The 20,884-nt window shown below is 36.4% G+C and overlaps 1 protein-coding gene across 6 annotated transcripts in view; it reads right to left on the minus strand.

The window, feature by feature from the left end:
• The window catches only part of ECPAS (Ecm29 proteasome adaptor and scaffold), a 163,586-nt gene that overhangs the window by 14,530 nt on the left and 128,172 nt on the right, over window positions 1–20,884 (minus strand). For all 6 annotated transcript variants that reach the window (XM_069085306.1, XM_069085303.1, XM_069085304.1 and 3 more), the window contains 6 exons: window positions 15,688–15,767; window positions 15,107–15,212; window positions 12,462–12,509; window positions 10,686–10,807; window positions 6,639–6,789; window positions 260–325 (listed from right to left, as the gene is read on the minus strand). In XM_069085306.1, coding sequence (XP_068941407.1) covers window positions 260–325; window positions 6,639–6,789; window positions 10,686–10,807; window positions 12,462–12,509; window positions 15,107–15,212; window positions 15,688–15,767 — 573 coding nt within the window. The remainder of the gene's footprint in view (window positions 1–259; window positions 326–6,638; window positions 6,790–10,685; window positions 10,808–12,461; window positions 12,510–15,106; window positions 15,213–15,687; window positions 15,768–20,884) is intronic.

Genomic DNA, 20,884 nt, shown 5'->3' on the forward strand with positions numbered 1-20,884 from the left:
AATTATTTTTGGTGTCTGGAAGGGGTTATGTGAGGTTAAGGAGGGCCTGCACAATGAAAAAATCTGAGAATCACTGCTCAAGATTCATTCCTTAATTTCTTGTGTTTCTTCCTTAGGGATAAAGTTTCTTCTTTGTGGGAGAGTTGCTAGAAAGACATAATTTTAGCTAATAAAGGAAACCTAAAAAATATATTGTTTCTTTTTGCCTAAAGGGGCAATATACAACCTGAAATAGTTTCCTTTCCATTTAGATACATACCATGTTGATTGTTTCCATCATGGGAGAGGATTTAGCAGCACTGAGTCTAGCACTATCCATTGCAGCCTTCAAGAAAAAAATAGTGAAATTACTCTGGAGTGTTTAGAAAAATTTCTCACTAGAGTTCATTTAAGCACAAACTAAGAAATTCATACATGGAAACCAAATGGTAAAAATTCCCAAACTTAAAAAAGTAAATATCACTTCATTTTCAACCCTGCTAAAGAATACTTTTTTAGGATCTTTTTCTTTTATTTATTTTAAGTTTTCAACATTCACTTCCATAAGATTGAATTCTAAATTTTCTCCTCCTCCCCAGGATGGGATGGTATGCAAAAACACATTTTCACATTAGTCACACTGTAAGGAAGAATTAGAACCAATGGGAGAAAACTGCAAGGAAGAGACAACAAGAAAAAAGAGAGCAAATAGATGCTTCAATCTGTATTCAGACTCCATAGTTCTTTCTCTGGATGTGGAGAGCATTTTCTATCATGAGTCTTTTGGAGTTGTCTTAGATCCTTGCATTACTAAGAAGAGATAAGTCTATTCAAGTTGGACATTGAACAATGTTGCTCTTATTGTGTACAATGTTCTGTTGGTTCTGTTTACTTCACTCAGCATCAGTTCATGCAAGTCTTTTCAGGTTTTTCTGAAATCTGCCTGCTCGTGATTTCTTATGGAACAATAGTATTCTATTACATCTATATACCACAATTTGTTCAGCCATTCCCCAAATGATGGGTCTCCCCTCAACTTCCAATTCTTGGCCACCACAAAAAGAGCTGCTATAAATATTTTTGTACATGTGGGTCCTTTTCCTTTTTTTATGGGTCATCGAGTTTGTAAATCTTAGCATTAGCATACCCCAACTTAATGGTAATATTTCTTTCCAGCTCATTTTTGAGTCAGACAGTGTGAACTCCAGAAATCGTTTTTACTACTGTTGACTTTCCATGTGCTTACATGGCCAATTGTACCTATACTGATTGTGGCTTGTCTACTGATAACTTCATGTGAAAGCGGAGTCAACCTGGTAATATCCAAGGTGATCCTGCTGAGACAAATGGGGCTGCCCCAGAGTCACTCCTGGTCGTCACCCAACATCTTGCTCAAAAAGGAAGTAGGTTGCCCCAGGGTGAGTTACACAATTATTAATAAAAATCTTAGACATATGTTTTACAGATTACATATATAAAAAGCAAATGGTCTGTTCTTATTGAATACTTATAATCAGTTCTCTCTATATATCAGTACCTTATATTTCTCTTGGCTCTTGTATATCAAATCTTCTATTAATTTCAGGTTTGGTTTTTTTTTTAAAGCAAAGTCTTTTTTTAAAAGCCTAATAGTTGATCAAATGTCCATTTTTTTTTCATTCAGGATCATGCTAATTTTTCTGGGCATGATATTTTCAGCCAGAGCTCCAGTTCTTCTGCTCTTTAAAAATAGTGTTCCAAGATTTGCAGTCCTTTAAAGTCTCCACTGCCACATCTTGTGTAATTCTAACTGTGGCACTATCATATTTAAAATGCTTTATTCTTGTTGCTTTTAATATTTCATCTTTAAGCTGAGGGTTTTGGAATTTGACTATGATATTCCTATAAGTTTTCCTCATAGGATCTCTTTTAAGTGATGATAGATGAATTTTTTCTATTTCAACTTCCCTCCCTTGTTCTAATAAAGGACAATTTCCCTTAATTATTTCTTGTATTATTGTATGAAGATTCTTTTTTTGATCATAACTTTCAAAATATTATTTTTATGTTTTCTTTTCTTGATCTATCCTCCAAACCTGTTGTTTTTTCTTTTTTGGAGGAGGGAGGGCAGGGCAATTGGGGTTAAGTGACTTGCCAAGGTCACACAACTAGTAAGTGTTAAGTGTCTGAGGCTAAATTTGAACTTGGGTCCTCCTGACTCCAGGGTCGGTTCTATTCACTGTACCACATAGAGGCCCCTATTGTTTTTCTTATAAGATGTTTCACTTTCTCTTCTATTTTTTCATTATTCATATTTTGTTTATCTCTTGATCTCTTAATTTCGCTGACTTTACCTTGACCGATTTTAAGGAGTCATTTTCTTCCTTAAGATTCTGGACCTCCTTTTCTAACTGGCCGACTTTCCTTTCATAATCCTGTTTTTCTTGGATTACTCTTTTTTTTTTTTTTAAGTTTTTCCTCCATCTCTGTCATTTTGATTTTTAAAGCCTTTTTAAAGGTCTTCTATGAATTCTTTTTGGGCAGGTGACCATATGACATTATTCTTTGAGGGTTCCTTTACTTCAATATCTTCAGATATTTTTATAATCATCTCTAGCCCTGGGGTGTGGCAGATGGTGCCTCTTGCTCCAGAACTTCAGTTCTCCCCTCTAGCCTGAAACCAAAGCCAAACCTGCAGCCTCCTCTAAGTACCTACAGCCAAAAGTTTTCTGCCCTACTGCTTCTGCGCTCACTGGACATGTGCTGGTTCCTTCTTGCCCCTTCTCACACAGCTATGTCTGGCATTCCTTGTCAGCAGAGGTTCCCTTGATCTTCCCCAGCTCAGAAGCACAACTCCCCTCACTTTCCTGGGGTTAAAATTTCCTGTGGTTGGGGCCAAGGCAGCCTTCCAAACCAACTAACTCCAAGGGCTTGCTGCTTGTTGTTAAAGTAGACCCTAGCCTGGAGGTGTTTTCTCTTCAGGGGGACCAAACTAGTCCTGGGATTTTTCTTCTAATCTTCTCAAATTGTCCCAGGAAGACCCCTGTTGTACCCCTATTCTTACTTATTTTTACCAGAACTTTGTTTGCCCTAAGGTGCAATTTTATCTCTTTTGCTGGGGTGAAAAGTCTTGAGGGCTTGGAATTTTCTCATCTACTACCCCATCTTCCCAGAATCCTCTAGAGCATTCTTTTCACATGACTATAGGCAGCTTTAATTTCTACCTCTGAAAACTGCCTGTTCATATCTTTGACCATTTATCAACTGGGGAATGACTTATATTCTTATAAATTTGACTCAGTTCTCTACATATTTTAGAAATGAGGCCTTTACCAGAGACAATGGTTGTAAAAATTGTTTCCCAGCTTTCTGTTTCCCTTCTAATCTTGGCTGCATTGGCTTTTGTTCATGCAAAAACTTTTCAATTCAATGTAATAAAAATAATCCATTTTGCATTTCATAATGTTCTCTATCTCTTGTTTGGTCATAAAGTCTTCTGTATCTCCATAAATCTGACAGGTAAACTATTCCTTGATCTCCCAAACTGCTTATAATATCAGTCTTTATATTTAAGTCATATACCCATTTTGACTTTCTCTTGGTATACAGGGTTTTAACACATTGGTCTATGCCTAGTTTCTGCCATACTATTTTCCACTTTTCCCAGAAGTTTTTGTTAAATAGTGAGTTCTAACGAATACTTTTAAATTATATGTATCAGAGAAAAGAAACATAGGCTTATTCTATTTTACTTTGCTTCCACTAGAGAAAAAGTCACGATTCATTTTGAAAGTTGCGTAAAGAGACTTCAGTTTTAAACTTAGCTTCCAAACCTCCAAAATCAAACCATAACCTCTCTATGCTTCAATTTCTTCATCCGTAAAATGGGAGAAAATATTTGCTTTACCAACTGTAATGCGAATGGGAATTTGAAGGTCTTCCCTGCATCTTAACAGACCTAGGGGGAGTTTGAAGACCTCCCCTGCTTTGAATGTAACCTCTACACTCTAATAGGCTGAGTGTAGTCACAAGGAGCCTGTGGTGGGAGGAGTCTAATGAAGGGAAGCAGAGCCCACAGGAAGCTGGCCACAGCTAGCCGGATGATGGGGGATAGAGGAGCTCGGGCAAGGAAATAGAGAGGTTTGTAAGTAAATATTGATCTTGTATTGGTTGTGAGAAGGCTGAAGATGCAACGGCTCTCAGCATTATTATGGCTTCTTAATATCTTTGGTACTATGATGGAATCAGCTTACTAGTTTTGGGACTGGGTTTTCTGGTGTCTAAATAAGTGCTTTAGTTCTATCCTCTATATGGAGAGTTTGTTATATTTTGTGATCAAACATCATGCAATACTTATAGTCACAGTCTTTATTGTGATTGTGGGCGCTGTAAATATTGCATAGGTGCTACACCAACTTACCTAGGGTTAGATATACTATGTTATACTATAGGAAGGTCCCTTCCAGCCCAATACCCTGCCAGATGAATTAAGCTGTAAATTCCTTTCTTATACGAGCCAGAAGTCTCCTTTCTGATAACTGCCATTCACTGGTCCTATTCTTCCTCTCAGATGCAATAAAGAACAAGTCTAATCCTTTTGTCACATGATAGCCATTCAGATATTTGAGAACAGCTATCACGTTGTCTTCTCTAGGTTAAACATCTTTAGTCACCTTGACTATGACTATTCCTCATATGATATGGTTTCAAATCCCCTTAAACCTAATACGCTTGGTATGTAAGGTCCAGCATCATAAGAAATGTTTTCTTTACTAGGAGATTAAGATAAGAACATTGTAAAAGCTTCTGCATTCTCATAATGAAAAAAAAAGTTTGGAAACAAAAAACTAAGCAACAGATTAGTTTCAATATAAATAAAGTCAACAATATCCTGATTAAAAACTCTGCATAGTAGAATTATTCCTCTAAGGTGAAACTTTAAAAGCTTTCCTTTCTAGCATTTTCCCCATATATTCACATACAGGGTATGCAGTTTGACCTTTAAACTGACATCTCCACATTTAGAAAGATAGTTTATCCACCTCATACCCAACTGTTCAAGAAAACATCTTAAGAAGGTCACCATCCAGGGTCTCTTAAATCTGTATATTCACAATAACTTAAATGGACACTTTGGTAAACAATATGTTGTCAGCATGAAAAAGACAAAATTATAGTGAATTATGGAATCTTAATAGTTTTTTTCCTCCACTCAAAATGTCTTACAGGGTTGCTGTAAAATAATGAATGGAATATACTTTGTAAAAAAATGCTTCATATTTAATACTTTTTTTTTCAGGTTCATAAAACAATGATTATTTGGGTCTTACTGTCTTTCCCTTCTCTAGTCACATCCCCAAAGTGAGTTATTACTTCTACTAATTTTTATGCTTCAATTAGTATCTTATTTCCTTATATATTTAGGGTTTTAAAAAATGGTACAAAGTTGGCAACTTGACCAAAAGACTTGAAAATTTGTTTAGGCTATGAAAGTAAATTCTTTTAACATCTTACCAGGATTCTTCCTCTGTGAACTTTACCTGTTTTACCACTGAGACAAAGTAATGGGATTAATATTCACTTTGTTTCCTGAATTCATACTTAAGCTACCATGAATGGTGGCTCCCTTCAAATATGTATGTATGTATGTACATATAAATAGATATAAATACTTTTATAGTTGAAACACAGAAACTATTTATGACATTTAATTCTTCCTCAGTTCTAAAATCTAAACTGATGGGTATGATGTTCTATCCAAATATTGAGGGCCAGGTATAGCTAGTGTATCATAGCACTTTCTTTAATGATCAATATTTCTATCACTGGAGAGAAATACTTACTATACTTCCTCATAATTTCAATAACCTTACCACATAAAGTTATACTAAGATGTGTGCTTTGAAAACAGTAAAACACTGTATAAATGTAAACTATGATTTTAGTTATCAATAATCTTTTTATACTGTTCTACCTGCACCTAGGTGGGGCAGTAGATTGAATGCTGAGCCTGGGGTCAGGAAGACTAATCTTTCTGAGTTCAGATTTAGCCTCAGACACTTACTAGATGTGTGACCCTGGGCAAGTCACTTAACTCTGTTTGCCTCAGTTTTCTCATCTGTAAAATGAGCTGGAAAAGGAAATGGCAAATCACTCTAGCATCTTTACCAAGAAAACCCCAAATGGGGTCATGAAGAGTCATACAAGTGAAGAAAAAAAAAATACAATTTCTTTAAGTAGATTTTGTAAAAACTGGCATGGGTTGGGGCAGCTAGGTGGTGCAGTGAATAGAGCACCGGCCCTGGAGTCAGGAGGACCTCAGTTCAAATCCAGCCTCAGACACTTAACACAAAAACTAGCTGTGTGACTTTGGGCAAGTCATTTAACTCCAGTTGCCCTCCAAAAAAGCAAAAAACAAACAAACAAACAAACAAAAACCCCAACTGGCATGGGTTAAAAGTCACATTTTACTGAGCTACAGGAAGAATCATCCATGACTTTTATCCCCATTATAATTTCTTTCTCTGGTCTCTAATTTTCTGATGTGCTCAAATACCGCTATTAGTATATTCAATGACCAATTAAAAAATTTTTTTTCCAGAATCCTGATAAGCTGAACAATAATAAGCAAAATTCTTTATGTGTTACTTTGGAAAATAAAACTGTGCTTTCAAACTTACCTTTTCCTGGTCTGTGGCCCGGAGGCTCAGATAGTTAAGAACCTGTGGCTCCAGTACACTTAGGGATTCCAACAAAGCTGGGATGAGCTTAGGGGCATGTGGTTTCAACATGGCACCAGCACTTTTACTGATCTTCACAAGGGTATTAATGCTGGAACACAGAGAGAATACTATTTATATAATGTTAAACATCAAGAAAGGCCTCAGTCTATTACTGGATCCTCTTAAACAAAAGTACAGAATTCCACAAAAAAGTGAGCATTCTTCCCAGTTTATTTTACTATCATTTTCATTACATAATTTCATGGAAAACTGTTAGGTCCAAATTTTTTATCAAAATAAAATTACAAACATACATACATACATATATATATATGTATCTATACTTACTTTAACATAGAGAAATAATTTTCTACAGAATTTTGTATTCTTTTCAGATATTTTTTTCTGTATACATTATATTTATTGCTATTATTTAGAAATCATTTTTATTATAAATGCAATAGCCATAATCAAAAAATAGCACTAAAAAATCATACATAGCTTGTTAAAAACAAGCTGTCTGTTTTTTTAAAACAATTCATATTAACTTAAAGAAAATAATGTCTTCATTCTTTGTGTCTCTTATCACATTTTTAAAAAGATTTTGATACTTTTCAACATGGTCATATTCTTTGTGTATATTATTCTGATTCTTTATCACTTAATTTTTTTTCAAATTTCATTGTATTTTTCATATTTGTAATTTATGAAATAATATTCCATTATATTGATATTCTACCATCTATTCTCCAAATAATAGTAGTGGTAATGGTAGTAGCAGTTGTAAGAATAGCAAAAATATATACAACAGATACTTGTTTACATAATGCTTTAAAGGTTTAAAAAGAACTTTTTCACAAATTATCTTGATTATGGCTCAAACGAAATCTGAGGTGTGCCCATTTTACAAATGAGAAAACTAAAGATCAGAACAAGTGAATTTGCCCATTACTATACAGCTAGTAAGTGATAGAGGCTAAACTTGAACCCAAATCGTTAAGAGATTAATTTTCTCTTAATATCAAACAATTCTCGCATTCCTGGTATAGTTCATACTTGATTATAATTATGAGTTTTAAAGAATCTTTGTATATTGTCAATATACTATTTAATATTTTACATGTTTATTAAAGTTATCTCATCAAATTTTTCCTTTTTTTTTGCTTTATTGGTTAGAGCTGGGAATTAAAAACATTTTGTCTCCTAGAAAATACTAGGAAGATTTCCTTTTTCTATATCTGCCAACAGCTTATATAATATGGGATTTACTTGTTCTCTGTCTGAAAATTTATTTTTTATAATAGCATATTTAATAATAGGCTCATAAATAAACTGTATTTAAAAATATACCCTTCTGAGATTGGTTTGAATAAGTTTTCTATTTCCTGATTTCTCAAATTGGGTATTTATATTTTTATACATATTCATCTATTAAAATTTTTTGTTGGTATAGCTGTGTGGAGGTGAGCACATCATTTAGCCTCTAGCATTCTCTAGGACTTCACAATTTGCATCAGTGGAGGGAGTTCTCTGATGATGAAGAAAACCATGAGTCTTTCACAGTTACATATAAAGAAGTTTGACAGTTGTCTTAATTTCTTTTGCATTCATTGTGATCTCTCATTTCTTGTTTCTTATTTTGACATTTGATTTTTCTCTCTTTTTGGATACAAAATTAGCAAATTTAGTGTTTCAAAAACCAGCTTTTAATTATATTTCTCATTTAAACGACTGTATTGTCTAGTTTAGAGTTATCTTGACAGTTCCTTCATGCTTGTTTTTGATACAGTATTATGTTCATTTTCTAACATTTAATAGCAAAAACTTGTTAGATCTTCCTTTTATTTTCCTTCTAATCTAAGTCTGCATGGCTATGAATTTGCCTCTTAGTAAAGTAGTACTCTGCATTGCATACATTCTGATATGCTGGACTGATATCATTACTCTCTTTGATGCAATATGATTTTTAAAAAAAATACCGAGTGGTATAGTAGAAAAAGCACCAGATCTGGAATTAGGAAACCAGTGTATAATTCATTTTGTACCTACAGGACTCTGGGAAAGTTACATTACTATACTCTGTGACCTGAGTTTCAGCACTGTAAAATGAGGAGGTTAGACTGGGTGACTGTTCAATGTGTATTTGGAGGAAAAAAAGAGTATTCTGTGCTTTTTCTATGCCCATCAAATCTAATTTATTTGGCACTTTATTCAAAGTACCCCCCTCATCATCTGTCTTCCACATCTGTTATTTTCATGGGCATCACTTTCTAATCCATTTCTAGTTATCTGGATTTATTTTTCCATTTGAATTAGGTTTTGCCATTCTGTCCTCCAAAATAATAATTCATTTTTTATTGCTATTGATGGTTCTTTTAAACCAGTTTCTAAATTGCTAAATTACATCACTTCCTTTTTCTAAGATATAGTGACATTCTCCATCTCTTAATTTCCTCTTGTCACTTTTTATTGCATTTCTTCCTTTAACTTCCTCAAATCTATCATGCATTTTATTATGTCCTAAATTTGTTTCTATGTCTGTCTTTTGATACTTTTGTTTCTTCTTTTTTGATTCAGTACTTTTTTTTTAATGACATTAGATCTCTTTAAGCTTGTTTAATACTTCTGGCAAGTTCAATTTTCTTCTGAGGATTTCCCTCAATTCTGCTTTTTTTCTGGGATTTCAATTGTTATTTTTGAGACTACGTTGTTATAGGAGCTTTCTTATGACCTCTCACAATGTCATCTCCTACCAGTCTCCTAATCTTTCCCTAGTAAATACACTGTCTTGGTTCTATAATACTTATTCTTCTACCCCAAAGCTGTCAAATATGCTGAAATAAATTCAATTATTTTTAACATTCACAAAACATGATGATTTTAAAATAGAATAGATCAAGTCCTTCCTGCTTACAAAACTCTTACTCCAAACAAGGTTTTTCCCCTTCTTGGCAAGATGAATAAAGTGTCCAAATATTACTTATTTACTTTGTGTTATAGTATTCCCAGTAAAGTATTAAATAAATAACTTGTGATTTTCCATTCAAAAGTGTTTCAGATGCTCAAATCAAGAATATTGCATGATGCCCATAGAACTTACTTTTATAAAAGAGTATTTTTAAAAGCCTCTGAGAAAGCATTATAAGATGCTTGAATTCGTCATTTTTCAGTTTTAGCTTGAATTATCTTTACAAATGTATGTATGTAAATGAGTTTTTGGAAATTCATACCAGAGCATACAGTTTAAAAAAAATTTAATTTGCCAATGAATTTACCAATCCACAAAATACATAATTCCAAGGGAGATGTTTAGGAACAAGAGAAGCTACTTGTAAGCCAAGGCAACACACTGATAGGGAATGGGAAACTTAGGTAGAAGCCAAATTTTAAAAAAGAGTTTGGTGTAGAGAAAAGTTGCCCTTAGGGCCAAGAAGACCTGGATTTAAGCCCCACCACTGACTCATCCTGGATGTGTGACCCTGGGCCAGTCACTTACCCTCTCAGTGCACAAGGTAACTAAGACTAAGTTGCAAAAAAGGTGCTGAAAGGCATTGGTAAAGGGAATTTCCTCATATAGATATTCTATATACCAATAATATCACAAATTTAATCCCTATCTCTATTCATAAAGAAATACATCTTTGTACTGATGTAGAAGGGTACAGGGTTTTATATGAATGTCAGTTCTGCCACATGTCTTTTCTCAAATTCTCTTGGCTCACTTTTAAAAACTGTCCCAAATGCATTATTTTGTGTTTTAATGGTACCTAACAAAATACAAGTTCCTTGAGAGCAGGGATTGTTTTATTCTTCCTATTTTTTATCTCTAGCACTTAGCATAGAGCATGGTACATAGCAGGCACTTGCTGCTTAATTTATCTAAGACATACAAGTCACTCACAAATTTAATATGAGACAATTCTAGCTGTATCTTCTGTCATCTCAATGTCCTATATGCCCTAGGCATGTAGATTAAAAATATTTGTTTCATGAAAAAGAACAAACCTGAGGGCTCGAACTTCAGTCACAGTGCTCATCATTCCTTTGTCAAGGAGGCAGGGCAAAAGGACAGCAATGGTTCTCTGGCCAGCTGTTCCTTTGGAGGGGTCGCACATTTTCACACAAACCTCACATATAAATAGAACAGAAATCAGTGAAAGGGACTTCAGATTCTCACCTAACAGCACTCATTTAACCAACTACCAACTGAGGGCCAAATGAGCTGACCCATTTATAAAAAGTAAATAATCTTCCATTTAAAAGAAAAACAAAACAACTGACTTGAATTAATTATAGTCATCTCAACCTAGAAATCAGTCAATGGCTTGCATGGTTATAACCCATAATAGTGAACAGTAAACCCAAAACAAGAAATGCTGATTTTGTTTCTTTTGTTATTTAAACTACACAGTGAAGAAACTGTGAGTTAATATTATCAGTTGTAAAATTATCTCAAAGGATATGTTAAGTCAAGATGCAAGCTAATATTGCCTAGAAATATCTATTCATTTATGCCACATTTCTAATATTTTGAGAAAAAAAGTTAAAAATTCATCCCATAAATTCTAAACCTGATATGACCATTCTCTGACAGAATGATAATCAAGGCTTTATTAAGTGTCTGGTAGGTAAAAATTATGTAGGAGAAAGCTGAAAAGTAGATTGTATATATGAGTGCCAGGAAAGAACCTGAACATGCTAATGAAGATGCTATGTTCATTTCCATGCCTTTATTATTAAAGGCTAGCTTTATAGTGACTACTTAAAATTTCTTCTTTTTGAAAGAACAACATTAAACATGCCAGCACTTCTAACAAACTTGTCAGTTGTTCTACTCCAAACAGATTATTGTCAAGGAAGCAGCAACAAAAGCAAAGACTGCTGACATGACTGATATGTACAATATGAGGAATGATAAACAGGTTGGTGCACTTAAAAAAATGTGTCTTATATTTCAAGAAAGCACAGAATATATACAGGTACAAGAGAGGTTATAAAAGCCTTTAAAACAAGCATTTAAAAAAATGTAGCATCAAATTAAAAGAGTCAAATTAACTTGATGTTCCATAGACCACAAGGGATATTTACTAAGAAAGTTTAATCCCTTCATTAAAACAGACCACATTAAGAACTGCTTTTTAAAGCACCTCCTGTAATACCTAATTTCTCTTAAGAAAAGTAAGCTTAGGGGCATTTAGGTGGTGCAGTGAGTAAAGCGCCAGCCCAGGAGTCAGGTGGACCTGAATTCGGTTCCGGCCATGTAACCTTGCGCAAGTTACTTAACCCCAATTGCCCTCCAAAAGGCAAAAAACAAAAACAAAACAAAGAAAAGCAAGCTTAAATTGGAGTTAGTGAAATTGCATTATTGTACTTACTTCAAATATGAGACAACATGATGGTTAGTTTTAGGTCTAAATGTGATTAAGAAATGACAAGGAGATAGCTGCTCCCTGATTTAATCAAGAAATGTATTCTTCAAAGTTGAACAAATATCCAATTTTAAACTTAAATTTAAACGTACCAAGATAGCTCATTATTTGTCCTATGGTAAAACAAGTGACCTTTAAACTATGGATTATTAGATTTCAGGCGTTATTAGATGAATATCTATATTTGAATGCTGTTAACATTTTCTCTCTCATAATTAAATCAAGGATAAATATAAAATAAAAACATCAAATAAACAGCTTTACAACAAAATAGTCATCTGGGACAAAAAATGCTTATTTTTCTCTCCACCACATGATTACCCAAATGTATCAATAAGATAAGAGTTTTCACCTTGCTTAAAGTTTTCAAAGCTAGTTCTGCTGCTTTTCGTACAGATTCCTAAAAAAAAAGGTTGACATCAAGTATGAGTCAGATGAGGAATGTTTATTAGGATCTAATACTATAATGCCTACATCTCTCCCCAAATTATGGTTTGTGCAAATTTAAATTTTCATTACAAAGAAGAAATAGTGCTTATACAGAAGCACTATGAGAAGAAAGTCATAGACTTCTGTTTCTAGCATGTTTCAGAAACTATGTTAAAGACTCAGATTTTTACATCATTAAATATAAATTCATCTATTTTTAATTAAAAAATGAAATTAAATGTACTATAAAACGAGTATGAACATATTTATGCAATTAGTTTATCAAATGACTTACTGGATTTCTCACAGCAGTTATTTCGGACCTTTTTCACTTTCCTCTTAATCCCATGACACATCCCACTCCCAATCTATAGATTACTTTACCCTATTTTAATGAGAAAATTCAAGTCATGTGATGGCATTATTTCTACTTCTCCACTCACTTAAAAAATCCCTTCACTTCTGTCCCTGAGAAAAAATTTCCATTTCTCTTTTCTAAGATTTAATCATCCTGTTAGATGCAAGAATACTATCATAATTCCTCCTGTTTCCTCTAATCACCTCTTTTTTTTACTACACTATCTAAGCCGCTGCCTGCATCTGATTTTATTTCTGTCTCCTCTATCCTTTAAAAAAAAAGAGACTTCCTTTTGACCAACCTTTAAATTACAAAGATAACTTATCTGCCATATTTCACCTCTTATTTTCAGTCCTTATTCCAAACAAATTCTCTTCCTTCTATCGGGACACTCGGCACACGGCATGTACTGATTCAACACCTGCAGGGTGGTGCTCTCCTCAGGTTCTGCCACCCTATGCACCATTTTGGCACAAAGCCTCACAAACCCTTCTTGTTCTGACTTCTAAAGTGCAAGTGCCTTGGTGGTGTTGCTTCCTTTGGCCATCTCAAGCACTGCCATGGCTTCAACTACTAGGTGGTAATATTTCTAAATCAGTTCCAACTACTTCCTTCCTAAGATCAGTCCAGCCAAATGTCTGCCTGACAAGCCCCTCTCAATGTTAGGCTAACACTTCAAACTCAGCATAGCCATCACACTGTTTCCCTTGCTTATTACTTCATTGTTCTAGCCATCTAAGCTTGAATTCTAAGTCATCTATGACTCCTTTATTTCCCTTGCCTTTCTCATCTGGTTGTCAAGTCCTTAAGGTTCTATGTCTGCAATGTTATATCCTTTTTTGCTTTACCACTGTTATCAACCTCAATTCAGGCCTCATCACCTCTTACCTATATTTCAACAGCTTCCTAACTTATTTTCATGTCACAAGTCTTAACACTCTCTTGCCCAGTTCTGGTTCAGAAATGACTCAGTTAAAAAAAAACAAAACACCTCAATAGCTCTCCTTTATCTAAACCATGAAGTTCTAATTCCTCAGCCTGGCATTCAAGGCCTCTCTAATAAGGCAGAAATCCATTTTTTATCCTTATATCCTGCAACTCTCCTATCAAGCAAGTCTATGCTTTTTTCATTACTCCCTCAAAATACACACAATTCATTCCTTCCCATCACTATGTGATTGATTATATTGTTTCTACAACTTCAGCTTCCCTTACCTTGTCAAAATCCTACCTATCCTTTAAGAGAAAGCCCAAAGTCCATTTCCTCTAAGAATTTGATTTTGGACAATTAGATATACTTTGTATTCCTCTGAATCCCCAAAGCATTTTGTCTGTTCTCTTCACATGGCTATAATAGTCTGCTTTGTACTATTGAGTTGCTTCAGTCATATTCGACTCTAAGTGACCTCATTTGGGGTTTTCTTGGCAAAGATACACAAGTGGTTTGCTACTTCAAACATACAGTTAAGTGACTTATCCAAGGTCACCTGAATAGTAAGTGTCTGAGTCTGGATTTAAACTCGGGTCCTCCTGACTCCAGGGCTAATGTTACATCCACTGCACTAACTAGTAGTCTTCTGCTTTGTATTAGAGCTAATTTACATTATTTTAACCCCCTCCCCCTAATCACAATTAGATTGAATATTCCTTCTGTATTTTTATAAAGAAGAGACTCAATCAGTTTTTAATTCTAAAATATACATACTAGATAATCAATATATTTGTTAAACTGACAAAATTCTATATTACAGGCAAGTCTAGAAGCATCTACTTTCTAGAGCAGCTCATAAAATCTATGACTTATATGTGTCTTATTAAAGGCATATGGACGAAACTGATCTTATTATGTAACTTATCATAATAGTGTTACTTTGGAATTCATTTCAATGTGTTCTGCATAAATGAATCAACCCTATTACAGAGTCAATCCTATTACCTAGGATCTCTTCTATATTGACAATGGGCATAGTGACCAAATTTTTAAGATTTGATTGAACACATGCATAGTACTGATAGGTTTCAAAGAATATAGAGCTGCAAGGATTTTGGGAAATTACAAAACTGATTTCTCCACAGAAGCTATATCACAATATTAGAAAACACATTTCTACCATAGTATCTATTTCTGAAGTGACAATGATCTTACATTTTTTATGTTTAAAATTCTCTATGAAATCAATTTAAGTGGATTTTAATATAAACTGAAATACCTTAATATCATCTTGTACTCTAAAGAGTGTTTCCCATATTTCTGGAAGTTTATCAATGATATCGTCTAATGGTCTTCCTCTTAGTAAGTCATTCAAAGCTAAACAGCTGCAAACAAAGATTCAAATATGTAATCCAAATAGATGGGCAACTTTATTAGCCTACAAGGAAAATAATGACAAAATCTCCCCATTATGAAGATACATTATCTATTTTCCCTACTTAGACCCCTCATCTAGACCAGGCTTTGAGGCCTCAGGTTCCCTGTCTATGGTATAGATTAACCTAAAATGTCATGAATGATAACAATTAACTTATATTCATGCCTCCATAGAAAACCAAGTACATGAGCTTGCCTACTGTAGATCTCAGACATAGTCCAGTTTCTATGTGAAGAAAAAACTCAAAATTTTTTGATCCACTACCTTCACATAAATGATGCATGACTTTTAAGAAAAAGTTATTTCTTAATTATCTCAATCAAATATATATGGGATTATATTATTCTAATTTTATTCTTTTAGTACAAAAGATTGAAAATTTTCTGAATTGTCTACAACAAATCTTACTCTAAAAACAATACCTGGATTCTCGAATTCGCCACATATTGCTAGTTAGGCTGTTAATTAGATCTTGAAGAATTTCTTTCAAATATTTATCCACCTGACAGAAAAAAAAAGTTAAAGACAAAAGTGAGACAATAGCAAATAGTATTAAAATATCAGCCTTCCATGCTGCCAAGCACCATTACTATGTTATTGACATATGTCCTAGATTATGAGAAATTATATAAACTTTCTCTTGGATAGACTTACAGCAAATGACAGGGAAGTTAAGTGCTGAAAATAGAGGGCTAGGCTGGAGTCTGGAAGACTCATCTTTCTGAGTTCAAATCTGACCTCAGACACTTACTAGCTGTGTGACCCTGGGCAAGTTACTTAAGCCTGTTTGCCTCAATTTCCTCCTCTGTAAAATGAGCTGGAGAAGGAAAAGGCAAACCACTATAGTATTTCTGCCAACTAAACCCCAAATGGGGTCATGAAGAATTGGACACAACTGAAGAACAACAAAAACAGCTGATAAAATTCTACAGGGCAAGTTGACCCAAAGTGGAAAATAATTTCTTAAGAATGAAATTCTGACATGAATACAAATTATACCATGAGAAGAAATGGGGTGCTGTCTAGGTTCAAAAGTAGAGACATTGGGAAATCATCAACTACCTTCGTTTTTTTTTTTTTTTAAAGAACCAGCATAAAGATGAAAGCAAGGGTGGGTAACAATGCAAATTCAAATGAGTGATACAGGCTTATGAAAATAACATATACCAGAGATCAGAGGGTACTAAAGATGGTAATTTGGCAAAGGGAACAAAAAATTGGTTGTTTTAAAAAAAAATCTGTTGGAGGCAAGAACAAGACAGTTGCTCAGAGTAAACAGGATAATAAAAGGGAAAAATTATTTAACTCCTCCTTTGCTTTTGTTATCTCTATAATGAGAATGATCTTCATGAAGGATAGAGTAAAAGTAGCTAACAAAGAGTTGAAACCCAAGATACACACACACACACACACATATATTTAATTTCAATTAATGAACTTAATAAATTTTAATTTAACGAATTTAAGTCAACAGACCCAGACAAAACATATCCCAGGGCAGTTGTAATCACAGAACTATAGTCAATGATTACTGAAAGACTAGAGAGGCTCAGATTCAATCTGGGTCACTTACCAATACAAGCGCCACTAATGTTGATTCCTTACGAGTCTACCCAATATGGCAGATCTTTAATATTTTGTTTTTCTTTGGCTGAAAGAAGGCTTGGGTTGAATTCATTCAGGCAGGACCCAGCGTGTTGCTATTTTAGGGTCCCAGCACCCCTTAACCTCAACATTTTGGTTCCCTGAGATCGGGAAACTGCTAACTTCACTCTCAGAATCTCAGGCCAGTGGTTATATGTTTGAGGTCATAGACCTGAGCACACCTTCTAAAGCATAGAGGACAGAAGCATATACACAATTCTCTCAATTCTCTTGGCACTAGGGAATTGGGAAAACTTCTTTTTTATTTTGTTTCTCTTACTCCCAGAGCCTCCTTTGCAGAGGGAGGGATTTCCAGCTCCAACACCTGTAATGGGTCAATCCTTTTCAATTCCCAAACATTCTCCTTTGGGTTGTCTTTTACAAAATTGCAAAAAATTTAGTTTCTCTAAAGAACTAAACAAGAAAAGGCTAGTATTCTTTTGCAACACAATTTGTCCTCGGTATCAACTGGAGGACCAACGAAGAACAGCCCATTTTGGGGATTTTACAACACAATACTCTCTTATAGTTAAGAGTTATGTAGTTGGTAGAGAAGGAAAGTGGGTAGAAATACCCTACATAATAGCCTTCATCTAGCTCTTTCAGAATCCAATTTTCAGAAAAGACTGTAAGATGTTCATAGCTAGAGCCAGTCCACAAAGGGGTAGTCAATTAAAAGACCCCCTTCTTGTGGCCCCCAGGGCTTCAGTCCCCTCTTCTTCCTTGCCTCTGTCCCCACCACTTACCCTAGTTCCTATCCCCATCCTATTCTTCCTCAACCCCACCTGCTGTTCCCCAACCTTCTCCAATCCTGCCTTGTTCACCATACACCCCTGTTCTTGGCCACCTCCTGTTTCCCTTGTTTTGCTTTCCCTTTTCCTCTAGGCGCCCCCCCCCTTTCCCCATTTCTTTCCTTGTTCACCTTCCCCGCTTCCCCCCCCACTTTTCCCCCATGCTCCCCCCCCCCAACCCAGGTGACCCCTACTCAGCTTCTGGCCTCGGGCCCCACTCCCACAGCAGTATTTGCAGTATCTCTATCCCTCTGACCCATACCCTTCCTCAGATGCCAGCTGATCTTTCCCCTAGCCAGCCAGATTCCCTGACCTTGCAGTCTAATACAGGACAGCCAGCCCCTCCCTCACAAGAAGTGGGATGTCCTATCTCCCTTCCCAAGCTCCTGCCCCCACAGCACCTTCAGGGCTTTTTTCATGCCTGCTGGCCTAGTGGGACAATTAGAATGCATGTTCTGTTCTCCATTTCAGATCTCATTTAAGTTAAAGAGAAACTGGGGAGATACTCCAAAGACCCCACTAAGTTTATCGAGGGCTTTAGGGACATGTCCCTACAATTCAAGCTTTCTTGGGGTGATTTGCATATCCTCTTCTCCACCTGTTGTACCTCTCCAAAGTAGAGAAGAATATAGCAATAAGTCCAAAAGTTTGGGGATTGTTTGGCTAGGAATGACCCCACAAAATGCCTCCCAAGAACAGCTGCTGTTCCCACTAGTCACCCAAGATAGGATTATCAAAAAAGTGAGGACAGGGGAAAGAGAGACCATATAGTAATTTGCCTGATAGAGGGTCTAAGAACAGCATTTCAAAAGCAAATAAATTTTCAAAAAGTTAGGGAAATAACCCGGGGAGAAAAGGAAAACCATGCCCTTTTCCAAAACTGGCTTGTAGAACCCATTAAGTGTAAAAATTTAGATCTTGACTCCATATAAGGGACAGCAATCTTTAGCATGTATTTTAATAATCTGCCCCAGATTATTAAGAAGAAACTGCAGAAACTGGTGATGGGACCCCATTATGCCTAATTACTGGAGACAGCCTTCGGAGTTTTCAACAGAGACTTAGTCAAAGTAGAAGAAAGAGAACTCAGGCAAAGAGCTAGAGACAAAGAACATGCTCAATTTTTGGATGCAGCCATGGCAAGGAGAAGACCCAAGGAGTACCCCTCCAGGAAGCCTCCTCAGGGGAAGCCTGGCAACTTCGGTTGTGGGGAAACCTGCTTTTGATGCCACAAGGAGGGTCACTGGCCCAAGGAGTGCCCCTCCAGGGTGACCTCCCAGAGGGAGGTCCAGGAACCAGCTGGGATAGGAGCCTCTGGGACTGTGCCTATGTGACTAGGAGGGACACTGAAGGAAGGATTGTCTGGAAGAGGTTGGAAAAGTGGTTGAGCCACCCTCCCAGTACCCTATCCTACAGTCTTCTCAAGAATGGGAATGACAGGGGAACCTGAGGCTTGGCAGTGCTCCCACTTACTCCATCTCTCTCACGAAGTTGTAGGAAAAAAACCGAGGCCAAAGGTAAGGTTACCCACTTTATCATGGCTCCATTCTCTGTTTTAATCAATTACTCTGGCCCTACCCATCCCTTGAGTCATGGACATTGAAAGGGATACTAAGGGATGTCTCAGACATACTGCCATGTTCCCCTGGAAGTGTAGGAGGCAGCTGAGTCAACTGTTTGGGATCAGAGAATTCCTGAGTGGGCTGCAAACCCCAGTGGCAGTTTGGCTCCTAGACCCTAAAGTGTTCCCCCATTGCTATCAATATCCAATTAAGCTCGAGACCTGGGAGGGACTGCAACCATTAATTGCTACTCAAAGCTCTGACTCACTCCCTCTAGAAGAGGGCTCCCTCTTCCCCCTCACTAGGTTAAAGCTTTTAAAACTCTGAAAACGAAATTGACCACCACTCCAGCATCTGCTCTACCCAATTTAGAAAAACCTTTTACTCTGAATATGTTGATGAGAGGAGAGGACAGGCTTTGGAAGTACTAATGCATTCCTTAGGACCTGACCCCAGGCTTGTTGCCTATTTTTCAAAACAATTAGATGCCATGGCTGCTATGTCATTCTAACAGAGGCTGCCTCTAAACTTATACTTGGCCAGTCCCTGGAAGTTCTGACTCCCCATCGAGTTCAGAGAATCGTGGAGACAGAGGGCCACCAGTGGCTGGCTACCCATAGGCTCACCAAAAATCAAAGGTTGCTCTTAGATACCCCTGACCTCACTCTTCAGGTATGCCACATACTCCCAAACTCCAAAGCAGTGTGGTACACAGAACAAGGAGTTAAGAGAGTGAGGTATAAAATAGTCAGTCTCCACTTCACCAGAGGTCAAATCCCTGCCTCCTGGGACTCTTGCCCAAACAGCAGAATTAATAGCATACACCAGAACGCTAGAGGTTTGGGAAAATAAGAGAGTAAAAGTTTTCACTAACTCAGAATATGCTTCCCATGTTCTACATGCCCAAGAAAAATTAGAAAGGGGAAATCACAGCAAAAATGTCTCCTATTAAATATATCCTTTTCCTTTTATGTTCTGGCCTTGCCATAGTCATCATTAATTCCCTCCAAGGAAATTGTCTTTTATGCTAGGGAAATTGTCCTTTCTCTATACTCCTATGCTGCCTGTTCGGTCCTAGTTTGCTTAATCTCTGCACCCCTTGAATGGGACCCATTGAGGTAAGGGACAGCTCTTGCCAGCAGGAAGCAGTTTTAGAAACTGAGAGTTTCATCTCTTAACCCAAAATAATTTGGGTCCCATTTGTTTGCAGGGGGAATGATAGGCTCTGGGAACTCCCTTGCACTCTCCTTGAAACTTCTCACTTGATCTGGCATTTGAATAAGGTCATAAGCTTTTCTTTATCACTATGCCCAAATCTGTTACCTCTGGATAGCCTCTGGCTACTTCCTACCCTTGATCCTATCAAATCCCATTCTTTGGTTCCTGGTGCCCAACCTCTGGTTACCCTAGCCTATTGGACACTCCCATCAAGACCCTCCTCCAGTCACCCTAGACTACTTGGCCACCCTGAGACCCCTCCCACAGTCTTTCTTTATATAAGATCCATCTTGCCTCCATGAAGGCACTCAGATTCAATCTGGCACGCTGGCATTAGCAATACAAATGCTCAGATTCCTTGAGAGTCTGGCCAATATGGCAGATTTTTAATAAACTTTGTTTTT

The sequence above is a fragment of the Petaurus breviceps genome, unplaced genomic scaffold, assembly GCF_028583685.1.
Source record: "Petaurus breviceps papuanus isolate PSGF00001 unplaced genomic scaffold, PetGlider_PUasm1.0 175, whole genome shotgun sequence".
NCBI lineage: Eukaryota > Metazoa > Chordata > Mammalia > Diprotodontia > Petauridae > Petaurus > Petaurus breviceps.